The sequence below is a fragment of the Rattus norvegicus genome, chromosome 10 (assembly GCF_036323735.1).
Source record: "Rattus norvegicus strain BN/NHsdMcwi chromosome 10, GRCr8, whole genome shotgun sequence".
Lineage (NCBI taxonomy): Eukaryota > Metazoa > Chordata > Mammalia > Rodentia > Muridae > Rattus > Rattus norvegicus.
Window position 1 is genome coordinate 34255126 of NC_086028.1, and position 18876 is coordinate 34274001.

General features: G+C 39.6%; 2 protein-coding genes across 4 annotated transcripts; both read left to right on the forward strand.

The window, feature by feature from the left end:
- The first annotated feature begins 13 nt into the window (after positions 1-13).
- On the forward strand, positions 14-18405 carry Or2y14 (olfactory receptor family 2 subfamily Y member 14). Of its 2 annotated transcripts, XM_008767693.3 has the most exons (2): positions 14-130; positions 17005-18405. In XM_008767693.3, the coding sequence occupies exon 2, from the start codon at positions 17259-17261 to the stop codon at positions 18189-18191; it is 933 nt and encodes a 310-aa protein (XP_008765915.1). In that variant the 5' UTR covers positions 14-130; positions 17005-17258; the 3' UTR covers positions 18192-18405. The 2 variants fall into 2 exon arrangements, with proteins under 2 accessions (XP_008765915.1, NP_001001094.1); NM_001001094.1 differs by lacking the exon at positions 14-130 and having other exon boundaries at positions 17259-18191.
- Positions 23-4327, forward strand: Or2y1 (olfactory receptor family 2 subfamily Y member 1). Of its 2 annotated transcripts, XM_039086529.2 has the most exons (2): positions 23-130; positions 3327-4327. In XM_039086529.2, exons 1-2 carry the CDS (start codon positions 94-96, stop codon positions 4121-4123), a joined length of 834 nt encoding a protein of 277 aa, XP_038942457.1. In that variant the 5' UTR covers positions 23-93; the 3' UTR covers positions 4124-4327. The 2 variants fall into 2 exon arrangements, with proteins under 2 accessions (XP_038942457.1, NP_001001093.1); NM_001001093.1 differs by lacking the exon at positions 23-130 and having other exon boundaries at positions 3188-4123.
- Positions 18406-18876: the final 471 nt, after the last annotated feature.

Sequence of the window (18876 nt, forward strand, 5' to 3'; positions counted from 1 at the left end):
CCTCTTATCCACAGACACTGGACTGCCCCGGTAACCCTCAGAGCTGCTCAGTCCCTGAACTAGTGCTACCACAATCGAATCTTTGCCTGGGCTATGAGATATGGAAGTATAAATGATGGGAAGGACCTATGTAAGTTCATATTGAATAAATTTGAATCTAATGTTGAAAACTAGAAAAGGCTCACAGGATATTTTTATTTATGATTTCCCAGTATAGATACAATGAGCCTAACTTGCCCATCAAAGCCTGAGAAAGAGTAGAGAAAAGCTCTGTGAGATAGAGGAAGTTATCATTAGTGCAAAAAATGGTACCTAAGTAATAGGTACACAGGGAGAGGGAGGTAAGCTGTACTAGACGCAGACCATCACTAGCATCAGTTTCAGATGTGACTTAGAATTTCACTTCAGACAGCAAGGCTGTTGTTGTGAAGATCAGACTATTCTCTAGAGTCATGCAGATCAGAACCTCAGATCCTTTCTCACAAACAGAAGCAGGACTGAGTGTTGGTGAGGCTGAGGAAAGTCAGTACAGTGGAGCAGAGATGAAGAAATGTTAAGCTACAGTCAGCATGGTGTTGAGACTCTCACTGCACACTAGACTCCAAATACAAGACCAGATTCCAAGTAAACAAGGCTGTGTCTGCACCTGACTGTCTACACAAGACAGACACAATGGCAGTGCTTCATGCCTAAGGACCCATTCAAATCTGGAATCAGTCTATCCCTGTCAGCTCAGGGGTATATCAAGCACTCTCATGCGTTGGTCATTACTCTAGGTACTTAAGTCTGAAATAGTCCAACTTCCTAAACTGAGTTTTGTCAGGGAAACTATAAGAACCTGCATTTTTCATAGCTAGATTCATAAGAAAATGGAAGACTAAAAATATTATCGAGAAAATAGTTGACATGATATATCAGTGAGTCAAAGAGAGAAATTCCCATGAAGACTCTTGCTCAGGCCTTTATTCAGCAAGTTTGGTTTGAGAATGCTTCACATGAAGAGAAATTACCTTTGGGTTTCCTCCCAAACTAAGGGGCCTTTTTTAGGTTCTGAACCAGAATATTATCGAATCTTCGCTTGGATTTGTTAAAATCCATTGGTCAAAGGGACACTACATATTCACACTGACTCTTTGGACACTACTCCAGGGTCACTTTCTCGTTTCTACTCATAACATAAATAATCGTTGAACGGTCCTCTCAGTTCTATCTCTGTCCAGCTGAGGTTTTAAACCTCACTTCAACTTTGCCTGTTCAGTGTTATTTCATAGGCTGTTGAAGCTGCTTAATGTCTGTAGCTCTTGGTTACATTGTGTTAAAGCTTTGGGGATCAGATTTCCAGGAATTTTCATATAATAATTCTTTGATATTTTGTTGAATTGTAGGTATGTTAAGAGTGTCTATATGATAATATAAATATAATTGAGATTAGTGTGTACAACATGAGTGACCAGGATCTAGCATACCATAAATGAGAACAGGATATTGCTAATTCATTATTATTGCATAGTAAATATGCCTGAGATATTCATGTGTTTCCTTCACAATACCAGGATATGGAACACATTCATTAATTCACCCAGGAATGTTTCTTGAGAGACTTTTATGCCTCCAATGTGCACTGTGATCTGCTGAGTAAATTCATCAGATCCAGTTGGGTGGTCCTTAAAGAACATTGGTAAGACACACAAGTATTAAAAGTGCATACAACACATCTCTCAAAATTTAAAAATGCATCACAGCACTTAGTCCCCATTAAATCTATCTTACTTGCATTGATTAGAGAAGCATGTATACTAACACTTTATGTTTATAATTTACATTTTCTCCATTCTTTTTCAAAAAGGCTGTAGTGTGGTACTCCAATACATACCTTGCAGCATGGAATGAGCATGGTGCCATTAGTGACCTTCTAATACAGATTTAATAAAAAGCATTATATAAACTTGGCACAAGTTCTCATATTAAGCAGAGGTGGGACGTCTGTCAACACTGATTTCTTTCTTTGTGATGAAGACTTTCATATACTTTTCATGTGTTTACCACAAGAACTATTAACCCTTCACGGTAAGGAATGTTACACATATTCTACTGCTATAATTCATCAAAGTGTATTCATGGTTAATTACATTTCATGAGACTATATTGAAGAGAAAAATCATCCATTTCACACTAAACAAAGCTATATACATCTTCTATATGCCCTGGATGAAAGTAACAGTAGCATAGCACTTGTTAATATTATTAACGTTAGCATGCTATAAGGGATGCCATGTCTTCTTTAACTCACCGTGTTGTATGGTGCCTAGAAACCCAGAAACTTTTGAGGAATAAAGAGATGAGAAAGATTTTCATTGAAAGCAATAAATTCTAGATTATACTGATGCCAAGAACTTTGGAATGGAGAGTTGAGAACAACTGCTCCTGGGAAGTCTGAAGGTGGTTGAAAAGTTGATTTAAAAAATGCCATACATTGCAAGCATGATGAGTCATGAAGAAAAACAAATTGGTTATGAGTGATTGTCCCTTAAAACTACAGAGCTCCACTCTTCTTAAGTCAGGTGGCAATGGTGTGACCAAAGCTCTGCAAATTAGTGTTCAAATCACATACACTGAGCAGAAGGTGACAGATGTGCAGAAGGGGACGAACATGTCATCTCTGCCTGCTTAGCCCTGGGACTTAATTGACAGCAACACTGTGCCTCATGGAGGCCAAAAGAGAATACACAGAATTCCATGTGAATTTTTGCATGTTGAATTTTCATTTATTTTACTTAACTTTTGAAGTACTTGAAATCACAACTAAATACCCTATTGGCAAGACAAACACCAGCCCTACATTTGATCTTTAAAACACAAATTCCATGTTAGTACATTTGGATACCAACATCTGTTTAGTTATCCAGGCAAGATATCACCTCTACTTTCACAAAAGGAAGCATCAGATTCAAGGAATTGACAAACATGACTAGAGTTCTGCAACACTCAGGCAGTAGGGCTAAAGTTCAAACAAATGCTATATCATTCTAATCCACTGATCTCTATAATAATGGGAGAAAGACTATTCAACAGATGTAACTGAGCAGCAATATGGAAATCAAAGTGCCTGGTTTAGGGAATGTTATAAATTCCTGATCTTCATAGTGCACACTAAGTTACCCATTGCTGATTCTGCACATAAAAGGCTATGGACAGTTTCAATGCCACTTTAGAAGAGAGATTCATTTTGGTGGGCTTTTCAGATTGGCCTCAGCTGGAACTCATCCTTTTTGTTTTTATTTCAATTGTCTACTCCCTAACTCTCTTTGGCAACACCGCCATCATAGCTCTCTCCCGAATGGACCTTCGATTACACACCCCCATGTACTTCTTCCTCTCACACCTCTCCTTCCTGGACCTCTGCTACACCACCAGCACCGTGCCCCAGCTCCTGATCAACCTGCATGGACTTGACAGGATCATCAGCTATGGAAGGTGTGTGGCCCAGCTGTTTATATCTCTTGCTCTGGGATCCACTGAGTGTGTGCTCCTGGTGGTGATGGCTTTTGACCGCTATGCTGCTGTGTGTCGTCCACTGCACTACACGACCATCATGCACCCTGTTCTCTGCCAGGCATTGGCCATTGCTTCCTGGGTAGGAGGCTTCTTGAACTCTCTGATTCAAACAGGACTCATGATGACCATACCGCTCTGTGGACGCCGACTAAATCATTTCTTCTGTGAGATGCCTGTGCTCCTCAAGTTAGCCTGCAAGGACACAGGAGATACAGAGGCCAAGATGTTTGTGGCCAGAGCCATAATCTTGGTCTTCCCTGCAACATTAATTCTTGGCTCCTATGGACACATTGCTAGAGCAGTATTGAAGGTAAAGTCAATGGCTGGCCGCAGAAAGGCTTTTGGGACATGTGGGTCCCACCTCCTGGTGGTTTCCCTGTTTTATGGCTCAGCCATTTACACATACTTGCAACCCAAGGGTAGTTATTCTGAGAGTGATGGAAAGTTTGTTGCCCTTTTTTATACTATAGTGACTCCCATGCTCAACCCTTTGATCTATACCCTGAGGAACAAGGATGTGAAGGGCGCTCTGTGGAAGGTGCTAGGGAGGAGCACAGGCCAAGAGTAGGAGAAAAAATACAGGACCACTACAACTTTCTGTGATAGCTCTCATATCCTTAAGTCTACCCTTTTACAGATAAAGAAAAAGCCTACAGTACGTCTCAGAATTCGGTTGCTTTCTTTGTTGGGAGCTGGAAATCAAGATCTTCTTAACTGCTTTGTATGTTAATGTCTACAGTCCTTGCAAGAAAGGAGTAAAAGTTGCCTTATCTCAAACACTGCACAAGAACATTTGAGGAGATGGTGTATTCTCACCTCGTGCAGAGAATAGCACAGGTGTGTGGGAATTTCTGAGTGTGGTTGAAGAGTGAATTGAATGTTACACCCCTTTCCAAAGCCAGTGATTCCCAAATGAATGTCATGTAGATGGCACTTTGCCCATAAGCATAGAACATTGCTCATCACACTGTTTCCTAACTAGTTCAGCATCCTCTCATTCCTCAGGGTTTAAGTTCTCAGATCACCTCAGCCTTTTAAGCCTTTTAGTTCCTGTTACTACAGAAATAAAAGGGGACTGTGGACAGAAGTAGGTACTCAGACCTGTAGAGTTTTAAATATGATTTCATTCAAATTAAAGAAAATACAAAACCAGTAGAATGGAACCAAATGAAAGCATTGATATATAGTCAGATGGGCCACAAGTTTGTTTGTTACCATGGTGAAGATGCTTCCATTGAGGAAAGAAGAGAATAGAAATGATAGGAAAAAATTAAGCATTGAGAAAGCTTATAACAAAAAGGAAAGGTAGAGTAACCTAGGAGTAAGGTCAGAGATGAGACAGTGAAGAAGTGTGGGGACCAGCAAGTCTTCAGACACTACCACACCTGCTTCATTTCGTGAACTTAAATGAGAGTTCAGACAAAAGTGTAGATGTCCTTGTAAATAAGCTTTAAAGTTTTAGTATCTTTCAGGCTGGATAAAAGTCTTTCTTCCAATGGCAATTGCTACTTATGTAGTCTTTGAAATATTTTTATACAAATAATTGTGAGAATATAAATATACTCTCTGGTAATCCATAATTAAACTAAGCTTTACAGTTTTTAAAAATTTACTTACCTGGGTATACATATCATGAAACTGGGACAGATTTTGTAACCCTAATCCAACCCATATAATTGCACTTCATGGTTCTCTTTTTCTGAGAAAGGATCTCCTCCTCATCCCAGTTTTCCCCCAAGGCCTGGGTATTGAAACTAGTGATCTTCATACTAGGAAATCGCTGTATCACTGAGATGTATGTCCAGCCAGTCTTGAGAGTCAAAGCTTAATCATAGAGCAGTGAACTTGGAAAGGAATATAATTGTGAGGGAAACCAAACCCGAGCGGAAAGTGCATCACATATTCTCCTTGCTCTATTCTGTCCTGTCTTCTGCATTCTTCTGCATTGGGGACATTCTGCCACCAGAGGGAATGTTTTTGCTCCTCACATGAACTGAATGTACATTCCCACTTCTTGAATCTTTCGTGTCAAAAGATCTATGCTGAAGAATGTACATTGTCACAATTAGTTCCTCAACATTTTAAATGGGTATGTTCCCTCTCCTGACTTCATTAGTTTCACTGGCTAAGGCAGTGAAGTTTAAGCAGTTTTGGCATGGCTTACTTTCAGTTACCTAAGCACTAAACGAAAGGTCAGCATTTGAACACTATATATATATATATATATATATATATATATATATATATATATATATATAAAATACCTAATAGAGAAAGGAAGACTAAAGTTTTGTGTCTAACGCACTACTCTCTTATTTGGCATGCGGTGAATAAAAGGTGATCAGTAGAAAATAGCAAAACTGATTTTTAAAAAAATTGGTACAGCAGGGCACACACAGCCATTGCTTTTGCAATTTATATCTTGTGGGATGGAGTTTTCATTTTCATAGAAACCTCTAATCCCTGGGTATCCATGAACCTTCCATGAACCTTCTCATTTATGAGAGTAGCTAAAGGATTTTTAGCCACAAAGAGCAAAAAATGCAGAAAAATGAATGCAACCTGAGATAATCATATTAAGATAATTAAGCCAATGTTAGATGAATGTATGTTTTTTCTCATTTGCAGTTTCAACACTTTATAGAGAGTTTTGTATAAAGATTACATATATATGTCTTTATAATTTTAGATATGTTATATATACACATTATATATATACAAGTTGCACATATGTCATATCACATATTACATGTACATTGTATCTATATGCATGTCACACACACATATATACATACATATAGTCACTCTATATATGATCATACATATATAGAAGTGATCAACAAAATGAAAACCTGGTTATTAAAGAAAACAAAATTGACAAATCCTTGGCTAGAAATCAGAGAAAGAGAACTCTAAAAAATTAAACCTATTCCAGATGACACTGGAAATGGAAAAAAAGAAATCACTATGAGAAACAATAAACCAATGAGCTCGATGACCTAAAGGAAGTGGATGGATCCTTGAATATACTCAGCTTAGCATGACTGAATCATAAGGAAATGTAAAGATTTATCAGATCAATAGCCATCAACGAGATTAAATAAGTAATTTTAAAAGAATCTCACCAAGGAATTACCCAGTACCAGATGGCTTACTGTTAAATTCTACCAAACTTAATAATGAACCAACATCGAACATCCCTTGATTATTCCAGAAAAAATGAAAAGCAGAAAATTCTTCCAGATTCATTCTGCAAGCCCAGAATTACCCTGATAACAAAACTAGATAAACACACACACACACACACACACACACACACACACATACATACACGCACGCACACACACACCGAACAAACAAAATCATAGCCCAATATCGCTGATGAACATAAGCACAAACATTTTCAATATGACAGTAGCAAATCAAATCCAATGGTACATTAAAATGTAGATCCACCATGACATAAATATGATTCCCCAAAATGCAAGAATGGATCAATATACATCAATCACATGACACACACCATTGAAACAAAGAACCAAAAAGCATATGATGATGCCTTTATTGGGTTGGCTTGTCCAGCCTGCATATGAGGGCCTTTGCCTTGTCTTATTGTATCTTGTTTTGTCATGTTTGGTTGTTGTCTCCTGGAGGCCTGCTCTTTTCTGAAGTGAAACAAAGGAGGAGTGGATCTAGGGAAGAAGGGAAAAGTTGGGGGAGATGGGAAAAATGTGTGGAAAAGAAGTTGTGGTTAGCATGCAGTGTAAGAGAGAAGAATCTATTTTCGAGAAAAAATAATTTAAAGAAAATATATGCTTTCAATTCATAAAAAACTATAAAATTCATGAGTTCTTTAAGATAAAAATGTCTGAATAAATTAGCTAGAGAAATGTACCCCAACATAATAAGTCATACATCTTAAGTATACATATTGGGTATTGAATGGAAAAAAAAGTTTCCTCTCCAAATCTAGAACAAGTCAATGATGGCTCCTTTCACAACTTTTACTGAACATAGTACTGGAAGTCTTAGTGAGAGCAGTCAAGCAAGAAAAATAAATTAAAGTTCATCCAAACTAAATATGAGAAAAACCAAATTGTTACTATGGGAATATGACAGCACTTTATGTAAATAAAAAGCTTTAAAAGTTCACCAAAAGAACTATTAAAAATAGTTCTGAAGTTCCGAAAAGTCATAGGATACAAACTCAACATCACGTGGTAGAGTTGATGCAGGCTTTTTCATTTCCAAGACACTTCCCATGTGCTCTCTCTTATGTCTGCACAGGTGGACTACGCTGTTTGTCAGGTCTGATTCCCCTAAGAACAGTGTCCACCAGACAGCACAGCAAGGGTTATGACTTCATTTGGTGAGGAAGTAGCCTTGAGGATACTGAACTAATTATTAAGGGTAAAACAGGAAGTCCTCTTAAAGCACACCCAGCAGCCTGAAACTGCACTAAACCCCTGGACTCTATTTTCTGACCTCACTTCCCAGCTATCCTACAACAGAAAGCCCTAGTTATCCCAACACAGCTGAAACACAAGAAAATGACTTTAAATCCAATCTTATGAAAATGATAGAAGCCTTTGAAGAGTAAATGAAAAAAAATCCCTTAGAGAAATACAGGAAAATACAATTAAATGGACGGAGGAAATTGATAAAGCAGTTCAAGAACTGAAAATGGAAATAGAATCAATGAAGAAAACACAAACTCAGGGAATCCTGGAGATGGAAAACCTATGAAATAGAGCAGAAAATAAAAATCATCAACAGAATACAAGAAATGGAAGCGAATCTCAGGTGTAGAAGATAAAATAGAAGAAACCAATTCATCAATCAAAGAAAATGGTAAATATAAAAAGTTCCTGACACATAACATCCAGAAAATCTGGGTCACTATTAAAAGACCAAATATAACAATAATGGGAATTGAAGGAAAAGATTCCCAGCTCCAAGGCCCAGAAAATACTTTTATCAAAAGCACAGAAGAAAATCTCCCCAACCTAAAGAAAGAGTTGCCTATAAACACACAGGAAGCTTACAGAACAACAAATATATTGGACCAGAAGAGAAAATCTTCCCACCACATGACAATCAAAACATTAAACTACAGAACAAAGAAAGAATATTAACATATAAAGGCAGATCTATTGGAATTACACCCTACTTCTTAACAAACACTCTAAAAGCCAGAAGGACCTGGACAGTATCTAAAAGACCTCAGATGTCAGCCCAAACTCTGTACCCAGTTGGGAGATGTACTTGGTCACCATACCTGTCTAGCTTCTATGTGGATTCTGAGTGTCTTGGAACCCTACATTTGCACAGTAATACTGTTGTCCACTGAGCCAAGCCCCCTTGATGTGCTTAATTACATCTTACTAAAGCTATTAAAATCATTGTGTGCTCATTATACTATAAACAAAACTCTCATATATTTAAAAAAAATCTATCAGTTTCTCCAAAACATCCCATTATGCAAAACTAATAAAAATCATAACCATATTCTACCTGGAGACATTTTATGGATTTTTAAGGCTTCTTTGACAGTTGTTAATCTTGATTGGATTGAGAAACATTTAGGAGAGTTGTAAAGTTCTGGTTGTGTCTATTAAGATCAGTCCTGAATGTGGGCAGCAACGACTGCAGGCTGGCCCAGATATAATGAAAAGAGTCCAAAAGAGAGCCTTACCCGGAGTCAGCAGTTGCTGAGGGGAACTCTGACTAGCCAGCGTGCGGAGAGCAGATAGATGCCAGAACCTATGGAGTTGCCTATGAGCTGTGTTATGGGCCGAAGCTTTCACCCTCATTGATGTGGACTTTCTCTTACCCATCTAATTTTGAGTCATCCCGGCTTCTGTAGCTAAGTCTTCACCCATACTTCTGTTAGTAGACCCACAAAACCCACTGGTCCACCAAAAAGGAGGAAAGCCTTAACATGTTTTCCCTGCTTTCAGACTGAGCTTCTCTTTTCCTTTGTTTATGAACTTTCTTAGGATCAAAGATAATATTTTTTGTGTTTCTTTCAGTCAGAGTGAAGGCCAAAAAATTAATATTACCTTAATACTATCGCTGAATGACCATATGACATATGGCAGGAATCTAAAAGCAGTGGCACAAGATAGAGCACAGTGCCATCATCTTACAGATGGGAAACTAAGGCTCAAGCATGGCAAGTCACAAGACTAGTAATAGCAAAGCTATTCCCTTCAGTCATAGTGTGTTTTTAAGTGACTATAGGAAACACTGTGTATTGACTTTTTATTTACCCTAGTATGAAAAGAGTATTATTTTTTCTGTACATTATTTTAAGTGAATATATAAATTTGTAAGACTATTAGAAATAAAAATAAGATACAAAGCAATAAATATTAATATATTACACATTTTTTCAGAAAGTATTGTACTCAGAAGCAAGGAAATAAATATAAGTTGAATATATTTCTATTTTCAAACAGATCTGGGGATATATGAGCATCCCATGGAAGGTACAGAGAAGAAACATATTAGAGATGTCATGAACATGCCAGGCCTCACGTGAGACATGGCATTCGGTCTGATTGGTGAAAGTCTAGTAGGAAGGGGGTCACAGTAAAAGGTAGAATGTATCCCAGGCTACAGAGTCCCATGAGCAAGTAAGAAGTTGTATTTTGAAAATAACGAGTAAGTCAGATTGGTCTGGCAGAGCATGGGGAATAGAGACCTGAGGACTGCAGGGCAGATCTTAGAGGGACTGTCTATTCATTGTAATTGGAGCAATGGGTCCCAGAGGTCTCCAAGACCACATACACTCGACAATTCACTCCCCATACCATTGTCACCAAAGAACATATATATGAATGCATAGTCAAGAAATGTTGCCACACTATGCCGGCATAGTTTGGTGATCAGAAGGCAGGTGATATTCTCCACCATCCTTGCTTTCATCTCTGATGAAAGCACGCAGCAGCAGCACTCTGTGCTACTGAGGGAAGAACACTGACTGCCATGATTTCATTGAGACAGAAGCTCTGACCTGAGTCCTTCCCAACAAAGGTGGGATCAAGATCAAAGAGAACCTCAGTAGCTGTCACTAATCACTGGTGGGCATCACTCCTCCTTTGTAGTCAACAGAATTGTTGGAGACTTTGAACTCCAGGTAAGCACTGACTGGGCAAACTACTCAGGATACACAGTTAAACTATAGAAAATATTACACTGTACAATTAGCATTCATCTATGGTAGATAACATGTACCAAAGCTTTGATATCCAAAGAAATTCCAAACACCAGACCCAAATGACAGAGTAGAGGATCTGTCAGAGTTATTGAAATAAATCATAATTTCTTGGAGGTGTAGTTAAAGGGGGGGATTTCTTCCAGACTGAGGCAGTCACAACGAAAACAAGACATTTTTTTATTTCAGTCTTTGAATGTCAATTATGTTGACTGTACTCTGTTTGTTTTCTATAGTAGAAATTTGAGTGGGTTGCTACTGGATATTTGATAGACAAGCCTTGCAGGAGATCTTCCTAAAGACTCTCAGGATACTATGGAAAACCCTGAGATATATAGTGTAGAAGAAACAGCAGCCAGATCAGGCAATGACTGGAGAATGGTTGAAGGATGTGTGTGTGTGTGTGTGTGTGTGTGTGTGTGTGTGTGTGTGTGTATCTCCCAACTACAATTTCCTCTCCTTCTTCTCCAGTCTTTCAGCCTGTTCCCCATCCATTCCTCCTCCATTTCTCTTCAGAAAAGGAGAGGATATCTAACAGTGCTGGCATCTCAAGTTGCAGTAAGACTAGGTGCATCCTCTCCGACTTAGGCTAGATGAGGCAATCCAATAGAAGGAAAAGGTTTCAAAAGGCTGGTAGCAGTCAGAACCAGTCCCTGCTCCCACTGTTAGGAGTCCCACACGAAGGCCAAGCTAAACAACTGTAACATATGTGTAGTTGGATGATGTTTTAACCCCTAGTTAAGTTCACTAATGATATTAATCTCCCAAACACAATTTAAAAAGCCACAACTACAGGTATAATGACAGAAAGTAAGACTATATTCCACTCCAAGAGCACATGATCAAACAACAAAGTTAGGTTAGGAAGGAATTTGTGGAACTACATTTGCTCAGAGAGAAGACGGAATTGCATAGCTAGATTTTAGTCCCAGTACAGTCAAGCAATAGAATTTAATTAGTGGAGTTGACTGAAAGATATAAAGTTGCATCCTGTAAGAAAATGATTTAAACATACTGACACAGAAGTTGGCTATTCTTTAATATCATACACAGACATATTGAAAATACACCCAGGAATTTGAGCGTAGGTAATCCCTGGCTTTTGTAATACAACGCAAACGTCTGTGTGCCAAACAGGTCAGTGGCAGGAGTCAAATTTTAAAATATACGTAAGATTATGGAAGTAGAGAGTACTTACTGGAATGCACCAAATCACAAATACAATCTTTCATCTATGCAGAAACATTTTAGAGTATCCTAGACAGGAATCTTATACCCTTTGAGGGAACAGGAAGCCTTAAAGTTGCCTGCATATCACTTCCTCTGCCAACAAGCTGCTTTTAGCAAGCTTCCTTCGTTTTTTTCAAGTGTTCCTTGGTGAGTCACATTCACCTTCCTGTAAATGTGCTCAGCTGTTCTGGGTTGTGCATGTAAGAAAAGAGCAAGGTGACAATGTGGCATTTTCCATAGGACGCATGTTTTCACCCTGATGCAAATGATCCCAGCTATCTTTAGAAGTTCTCTTTTCAGATTCTAGTGCTCCATTAGAAACACCTGTTTCTCAGGAACGACTTCAAAAGATGGCTTCTCAGTTTCACTCTCCTTTGATTTTAGATGTTTAGTCGAGGTTCTACAGCCAGGAATTTGTATAGTAGCCAGTACTCTGTGTGATGGTGCAGACTGCTCAGTAAATGTGAAGTTGGGAGATAATAACTTGTAACATCCAGGGATGGATGGGATTGACACATGCATCATCTGGAATCAGTTATATCTGCTGACTGTCACCTCTGCCTTCACCAATAAACAAGACAGGGTATTTTTCAAGCAATGGCCTCTGCTTGAGGGATAGAACACTGGAAAACATCCATTTTCCTCCATGTTTAGAGACTCATCAGTTGGAAGGAGGCCTTTGTACCTCCATATGCTTTCTAAAGCATCCTCTCTACCACCTCTCACCCACATGCACCCAGCTCCCATAGGAAGGCTCATTTCTGCCTGGGCCCTGAGTCATTGTGACCATAGTCAAAACATATGTTGGTTAAACTGTAGAAGTAGAAATAATGTTTGACAACTGAGCAAAGCTCATATGAACTCACAGTGACTGAATCAGCAATCACAGGGTTCACACAGGTCTGCACCAGGTCCTCAGAATATATATCATAGGATTCAGTCAGTATTTTAATGGGACTCCTAAATGTGTGAATGAGTAGATCTCTGATTCTTGTGCCTTCTCTTGGGGATTTCTTATTTTTCTTTTGGCTTGTCTTGTTCAACTTCAATATAATGGTTTTTATTTTATCTAACTATATTCCATTTTGCTATGTTTTACTGTTATCTTTTAGAAGCCTGCTATTAGTGAGAGACAGAGGGGAAGTGAATCTGGATTGGATAGGAGAGGAGGTGAGGAGGAACTGGGAGGAGAGAGGGAGGGGAAACTGAATGCAGTTTATATTGTATAAGTAATGAGTCTATGTTTAATAAGGGGCTGAAATAAAAGAAATAATGTGTGAGGTGTACTAGAGGCCAGATCTACTCATATGATCAGTAAATTATAGTTCCCATTTGAGAATGGAAATGTTTCTCAGGGGTAATTTTAATGTCTTGATTATCATATGTGGACATGAGTCAGACCCCAGCTACTAGTGAAGGGGGAAGATGTATTAAAAATTGTAAAGATGTCATAACTCCAGCAATTGGATCCTGAGGTACATGAGCAGTGCAAAGAGAGCGAGGTGAATCATGCTGAATGTAGGAAGTCACTAGGCAGTCTTGAGTGAAAACCATTATGGCACTACAGATGGGCTTGGATATTGTGTTCCTGCAAGTCAGCCAATTCGCAGAAAGACCCTGAGGATTAGAAATCGGGATATATTTGTCAAACAATATACACATAAGCAGTCATGCAGGGGAGGGCCCAATGCCTCAGGTAGGAAGAAAAAAGTCAATCTGATGGATCAGGGAGAGAAAAGGTTCCAACATTGTATAGTCTTCGGACTGCAGATGCCAAGTAAAAGATTGGATTCTGGCTGGAGAGATGACTCAGCAGTTAAGAGCACTGACTGCTCTTCCAAAGGTCCTGTGTTCAATGCCCAACAACCACATGGTGGCTCACCACACTCTGCAATAGGATCTGATGTTCTCTCTTCTAGTACATCTGAAGACAGCTACAGTGTACTCATGTAAAGTAGATAGACAGACAGACAGGCAGACAGACAGATCTTTTAAAAAAGACTAGATTCCAAGGAAGCAGAATTCATTGTCATCTTATCAGCAGTCCTAGATTATCTTTCAAAATTCAGAGAACAATTGACCATGTAGTGCCCTTTCCCAATCAATATACCTACAACGCAATACCTGCCCCAAATGCTAAGGGCATATCATGGGAGAGGAGGTAGAAAGATGATCAAAGCCCGAGGATCAGGAACTATGCATTTGGATTGTGCTTTCTAGCTATGACCATAAAATATCAACAACATGGCTGCCTAAAAGTGTTTACATGACAGCATAGATGAGGGAAATTTCACAAGATCCTCCCCTAAGTGAAGGGTTTAACAACTGCTAAATAAAGTAGAATTAGTCTTCCCCAAGAATAAGGCCCCTGATCGGTTATATAACACCAAGTGATGGGTCCTATAGGTTATCCAATATCACATGGTCACCCCTAGAAACATGTTACACACTGATAGCACCAAACAGACTCAGTAGATTATATGTATATGTTTTTATTTATATGGATATATGACAAAAGAGGCCATGAATTTGGGAAGGTGTTGATGACAAGTAAGAGAGGAGAAGAAAGGAGGAGAGAGAGGGAGTAAATGATGTGATTATCTCTTAATTAAATAAAAAACCAGACAAATAAAATTGACTTCACCGGTACTTACTCTTCTTGCTCTTTACTTCATGTACATCCGCTTCACTTTGTTTTTCTTCAAACTACTTCTGTTGATGTTTCTTACAAGGCAAATTATTTAGAAGTAAAGTATCTTTATTTGTTGTTTAGCATAGAAAGTATTTCTCATTCCTTATTTTCTTGTTTAAATGTTCATTTTTTTCTTACGATTGTTAAAGTAGATATTATTTTGGAGCAATCTTACTCATAGTAATGTTTATGGAAATTGTCCACTTATTCTCTGTCCCCCTCCCCTGACACCTGTGTAAGCATACCTTTCACACTATCAACAGCCTGAACCAGGTTGTCCCACTGGTCACAACTGAAGAACCTACCTGGGGACATCATTATTTCCCACAGTCCATGGTGTGTTTCACCGTTGCTAGTTTTTGTGTTTGCTGCAATACCTTTTAAAAAAAGCCAAGACCAACATCAAAGTTCTCCTCTATGCATTTACATTTTGAAGTACTCATGAAAAAAATCCTTGCCTACATTCAGTTAATGGTTACATACGATGTGGGATGTGGGTCCCTTTCTGTCCTTCTACAATACATATCCAGTTCCCCCAGGACAAAGAAATAAAAAGTAACCTCTGCATTTATGAGTGGCATGATAATATAAAGAGGAGACACTCAAGACACAAAAGCAAAAGCAGAACAGTAACAGAATTAATAGAAGAACTGACTTAGCTTACCATGTCCAAACACATAAAAATCTAACCATGCCTCCAAAGATAACCAACTATCAGGAAAGAAAAATAGTGTCACTGTTTCCTGCATAAGAGAATTAAAGAACAAGGCATCTTGGGATAAAATCACCAACACGAAACCTTCTAAGCTGAGACTGAAACTTAGGTAAAAGATCTGTGTACAAATATCATAAAACCTTCCATTGCTTAGAGTTTCACCTCAGCAAATCAGCACATGGCTTTTTTGAAAGAATCAACTTTTTAATATCTTTCTTACATTTAGAGCGTGTTACTAATCTTCCTTCTCAGGAAAAAAATTAATTTCTATTGATTTTTTGTGGGGAGAGTCAAATGTTTTACTCAACAAATTTTATTTAAAGTTGCTATGCCTCGAAAGAAAGTGATGCATCATCCCTTCTTAGATGACGAAAAGGAGCCACTTTTTAATTTTAATTTTGTTTTACTGTCACTCCATTCTCCACTGCTGAAGAGTCACTGTACATAGAGGCACAAAAGCACATTTAAAAGAATCGCAACATAGTGGAAGAGAGGAGGAAACTGTGTAAAGAAGACAGGTCTCGAGAGAAGGGAGCATCTTGTCTGAGGTTTGGGGGGGTAGGAAGTGATAACATATTCATGATGCATATTTGTGTTTGTATTTGCCCCACAGTGGAGCTGCAAGCTCTCAATTCTTTGTGGCAGATGACAGCTGGTCTTGAGCAAGACCTCAAAGACTCTTATACTCTTCATTTGCACTAAGTTGCAGGAAGATGAGCAGCCAGGGGCAAACCGGTGAACTGATCCTGGTTACTCCTTCCTCCTACTCTTCTGAAACTCTTTGCTCATGGACTAATAAGCAAAGGAACATATAAGAGAAACAGAGTATCGATGCTGGGCTGCTGCTGCTGATTCCACAGTGGTGCTCTGGAGTCCTCAAGTCAAGACTGTGGGGAAGGCATTGTATTACCCCTACAGAGTTGAAAATGCACTAGCCAGAGCATTAGGTAGCCCGAATTAAGTCATAAAACGAAGGGGCAAAAGGAATGTGGTTCTAGCAAAGACCACGTGGCTGCTGCTCTAATCTTCTGTGCACTAAATAAGACTAGAATTAAGAATAGAAAACTCAGGCCTGAAGAGTAGAGGTGAGCTGAATGGTCAAGTATAATATGAAGCCTACAACTCTGGGGTGTACATGGAACATTTTAGATTATATTTTAATTCATATTCTGTGAGCTGTGGTGGATTTTTTTAACTTCAAAAGCTCTACCCACTTCGATACCAACAGCTAGACTCAGCCACTAATAGCAGCAAGGCAACTGAAGACAAGGACGCAGAGAAAGGCTATAGAGTCAATCATACTGGGAATAGAAGCAGGCAAAGAAATCCAGTGAATGCACGTTCATCGTGAGACTGAGGTTTAAATAGGGAAAGACGTGGGGCAAAGAGATCACATAATTAAGTCTAATCAAAGTTTGGTCCAGCCATCACTGTCAGCCCTGGTCCTGCAATGTGAGCCCATAGATTGCTAATCAATATTAATCAATATTGCTGTCAATAATGGTCTTCTCAGGAGATCATTGTAGATGTAAGTGTAGCATTTCCACTGTAGAAAATGTTTTAAATTTTGATGGTAATCTTTCATGCCCGCAGGTCTTACTGCTCCTCGAATCCAAGCTGATGGTGGATTTAGAATAGGGGCTGTCTGTGTCTTCAGCCTATGCAACCTATGCAGAGTCAACAGACGTGAAGGGAAGAGAGAGCAGAAGAAGGCTTTCATCTAGCTTTAACTGCTCTGTGAAGCAAAGTGGGACGTCAACTCCTTTCAGCTCTGGAGCATCTAAGTGTCTGTCACAATAAGAAGCATTCAATCGATTGTCTTCTACAGTCTGTGAAAGGAGGAGGCTATGAGAAGTTTCAATCTCAGCTTAGAAGGTTTCCTGTTGGTAGGCTTCTCAGATTGGCCTCGACTGGAACTTATCCTGCTGGTCCTCCTTTCAATTTTCTACTCTCTAACCCTCTGTGGCAACATCACCATTATTGTTCTCACTCAACAGGACCTTCAGCTGCAAACACCCATGTACTTCTTCCTTGCCCACCTCTCCTTCCTGGACCTCTGTTTCACCAGTAGCACTGTGCCCCAGCTTCTAATCAGTCTTTCCCAAAGTGATCAGATGATCAGCTATGCTGGGTGCATGACCCAGTTGTTCATAGCGCTCTTACTGGGTGGAGCTGAGTGTGTCCTCCTTGTGGTGATGGCTTTCGACCGCTATGTCGCTGTGTGTCGTCCACTACACTACACCAGCATTATGCACCCTCTTCTCTGCCACACATTGGCCATCTCCTCCTGGGTGGGAGGCCTTGTGAACTCTCTGACTCAGACAAGCCTCATCATGACCATACCTCTCTGTGGCCATCACCTGAACCACTTCTTCTGTGAGATGCTTGTTCTCCTGAAGCTGGCTTGTGGGGACACAGGGGGAACAGAGGCTGACTTGTTTGTGGCAGGGGCTATAATTTTGGTCTGTCCTGTAGCACTAATTCTAGGCACCTATGCACACATTGCCCATGCGGTGCTGAAGATCAAGTCAAGAGCTGGGCGCAGAAAGGCTCTGGGGACTTGTGGGTCCCACCTTACTGTGGTTTCCCTCTTTTATGGCTCAGCCATGTACACGTATCTCCAACCTGTCCACATGTATTCTGGGAGTGAAGGAAAGTTCGCTGCCCTCTTTTATACCATAGTTACTCCTATGCTGAACCCTCTGATTTATACCCTAAGGAACAAGGATGTGAAAGGGGCTCTGTGCAAGGTACTTAGAAAAGGAAGAGACAAAGAATAGGAGAAAGAAGTTTGAATAAAATTATATATTTCTCACAGAGTCAAGAATTCTGGACCCAATATACTTTTCTCTTAGAAGTCAAGACATAATTTCCTAGGTGGTGGTGGAGACTACTAGAATATATTTCCTTAGTGACTTTCAAATAGAAAATTTTAAATCGTGTTCTTGAAACTGAAAAAAAACAGGCAATCTTTTTTTCTTCCATTTTTATTAAACTGGGTATTTCTTATTTACATTTCAAATGTTATTCCCTTTCCCGGGTTCCAGGCCATCAGTCCCCTAACCCCTCCCCCTTCCCTTCTATATGGGTATTCCCCTCCCCATCCACCCCTCCCCTTACCGCCCCCCAACAATCCCATATACTGGGGGTCCAGCCGTGGCAGGACCAAGGGTTTCCCCTTCCACTGGGGCCCCTACAAGGCTATTCATTGCTACCTATGAATTTGGAGCCCAGGGTCAGTCCATGTATAGTCTTTGGGTAGTGTCTTAGTCCCTGGAAGCTCTGGTTGCTTGGCATTGTTGTTCTTATGGAGTTGCAAGCCCCTTCAGCTCTTTCAGTCCTTTCTCTGATTCCTCCAACGGGGGTCCCATTCTCAGTTCAGTGGTTTGCTGCTGGCATTCACCTCTGTATTTGACATATTCTGGCTGTGTCTCTCAGGAGAAATCTACATCCAGTTCCTGTCAG

What these genes read in the sequence shown, in the direction of transcription:
- Or2y1 (NM_001001093.1), top strand. Translation starts at nt 3,188, where the DNA reads ATGGACAGTTTCAATGCCACTTTAGAAGAGAGATTCATTTTGGTGGGC.
- Or2y14 (XM_008767693.3), top strand. Translation starts at nt 17,259, where the DNA reads ATGAGAAGTTTCAATCTCAGCTTAGAAGGTTTCCTGTTGGTAGGCTTC.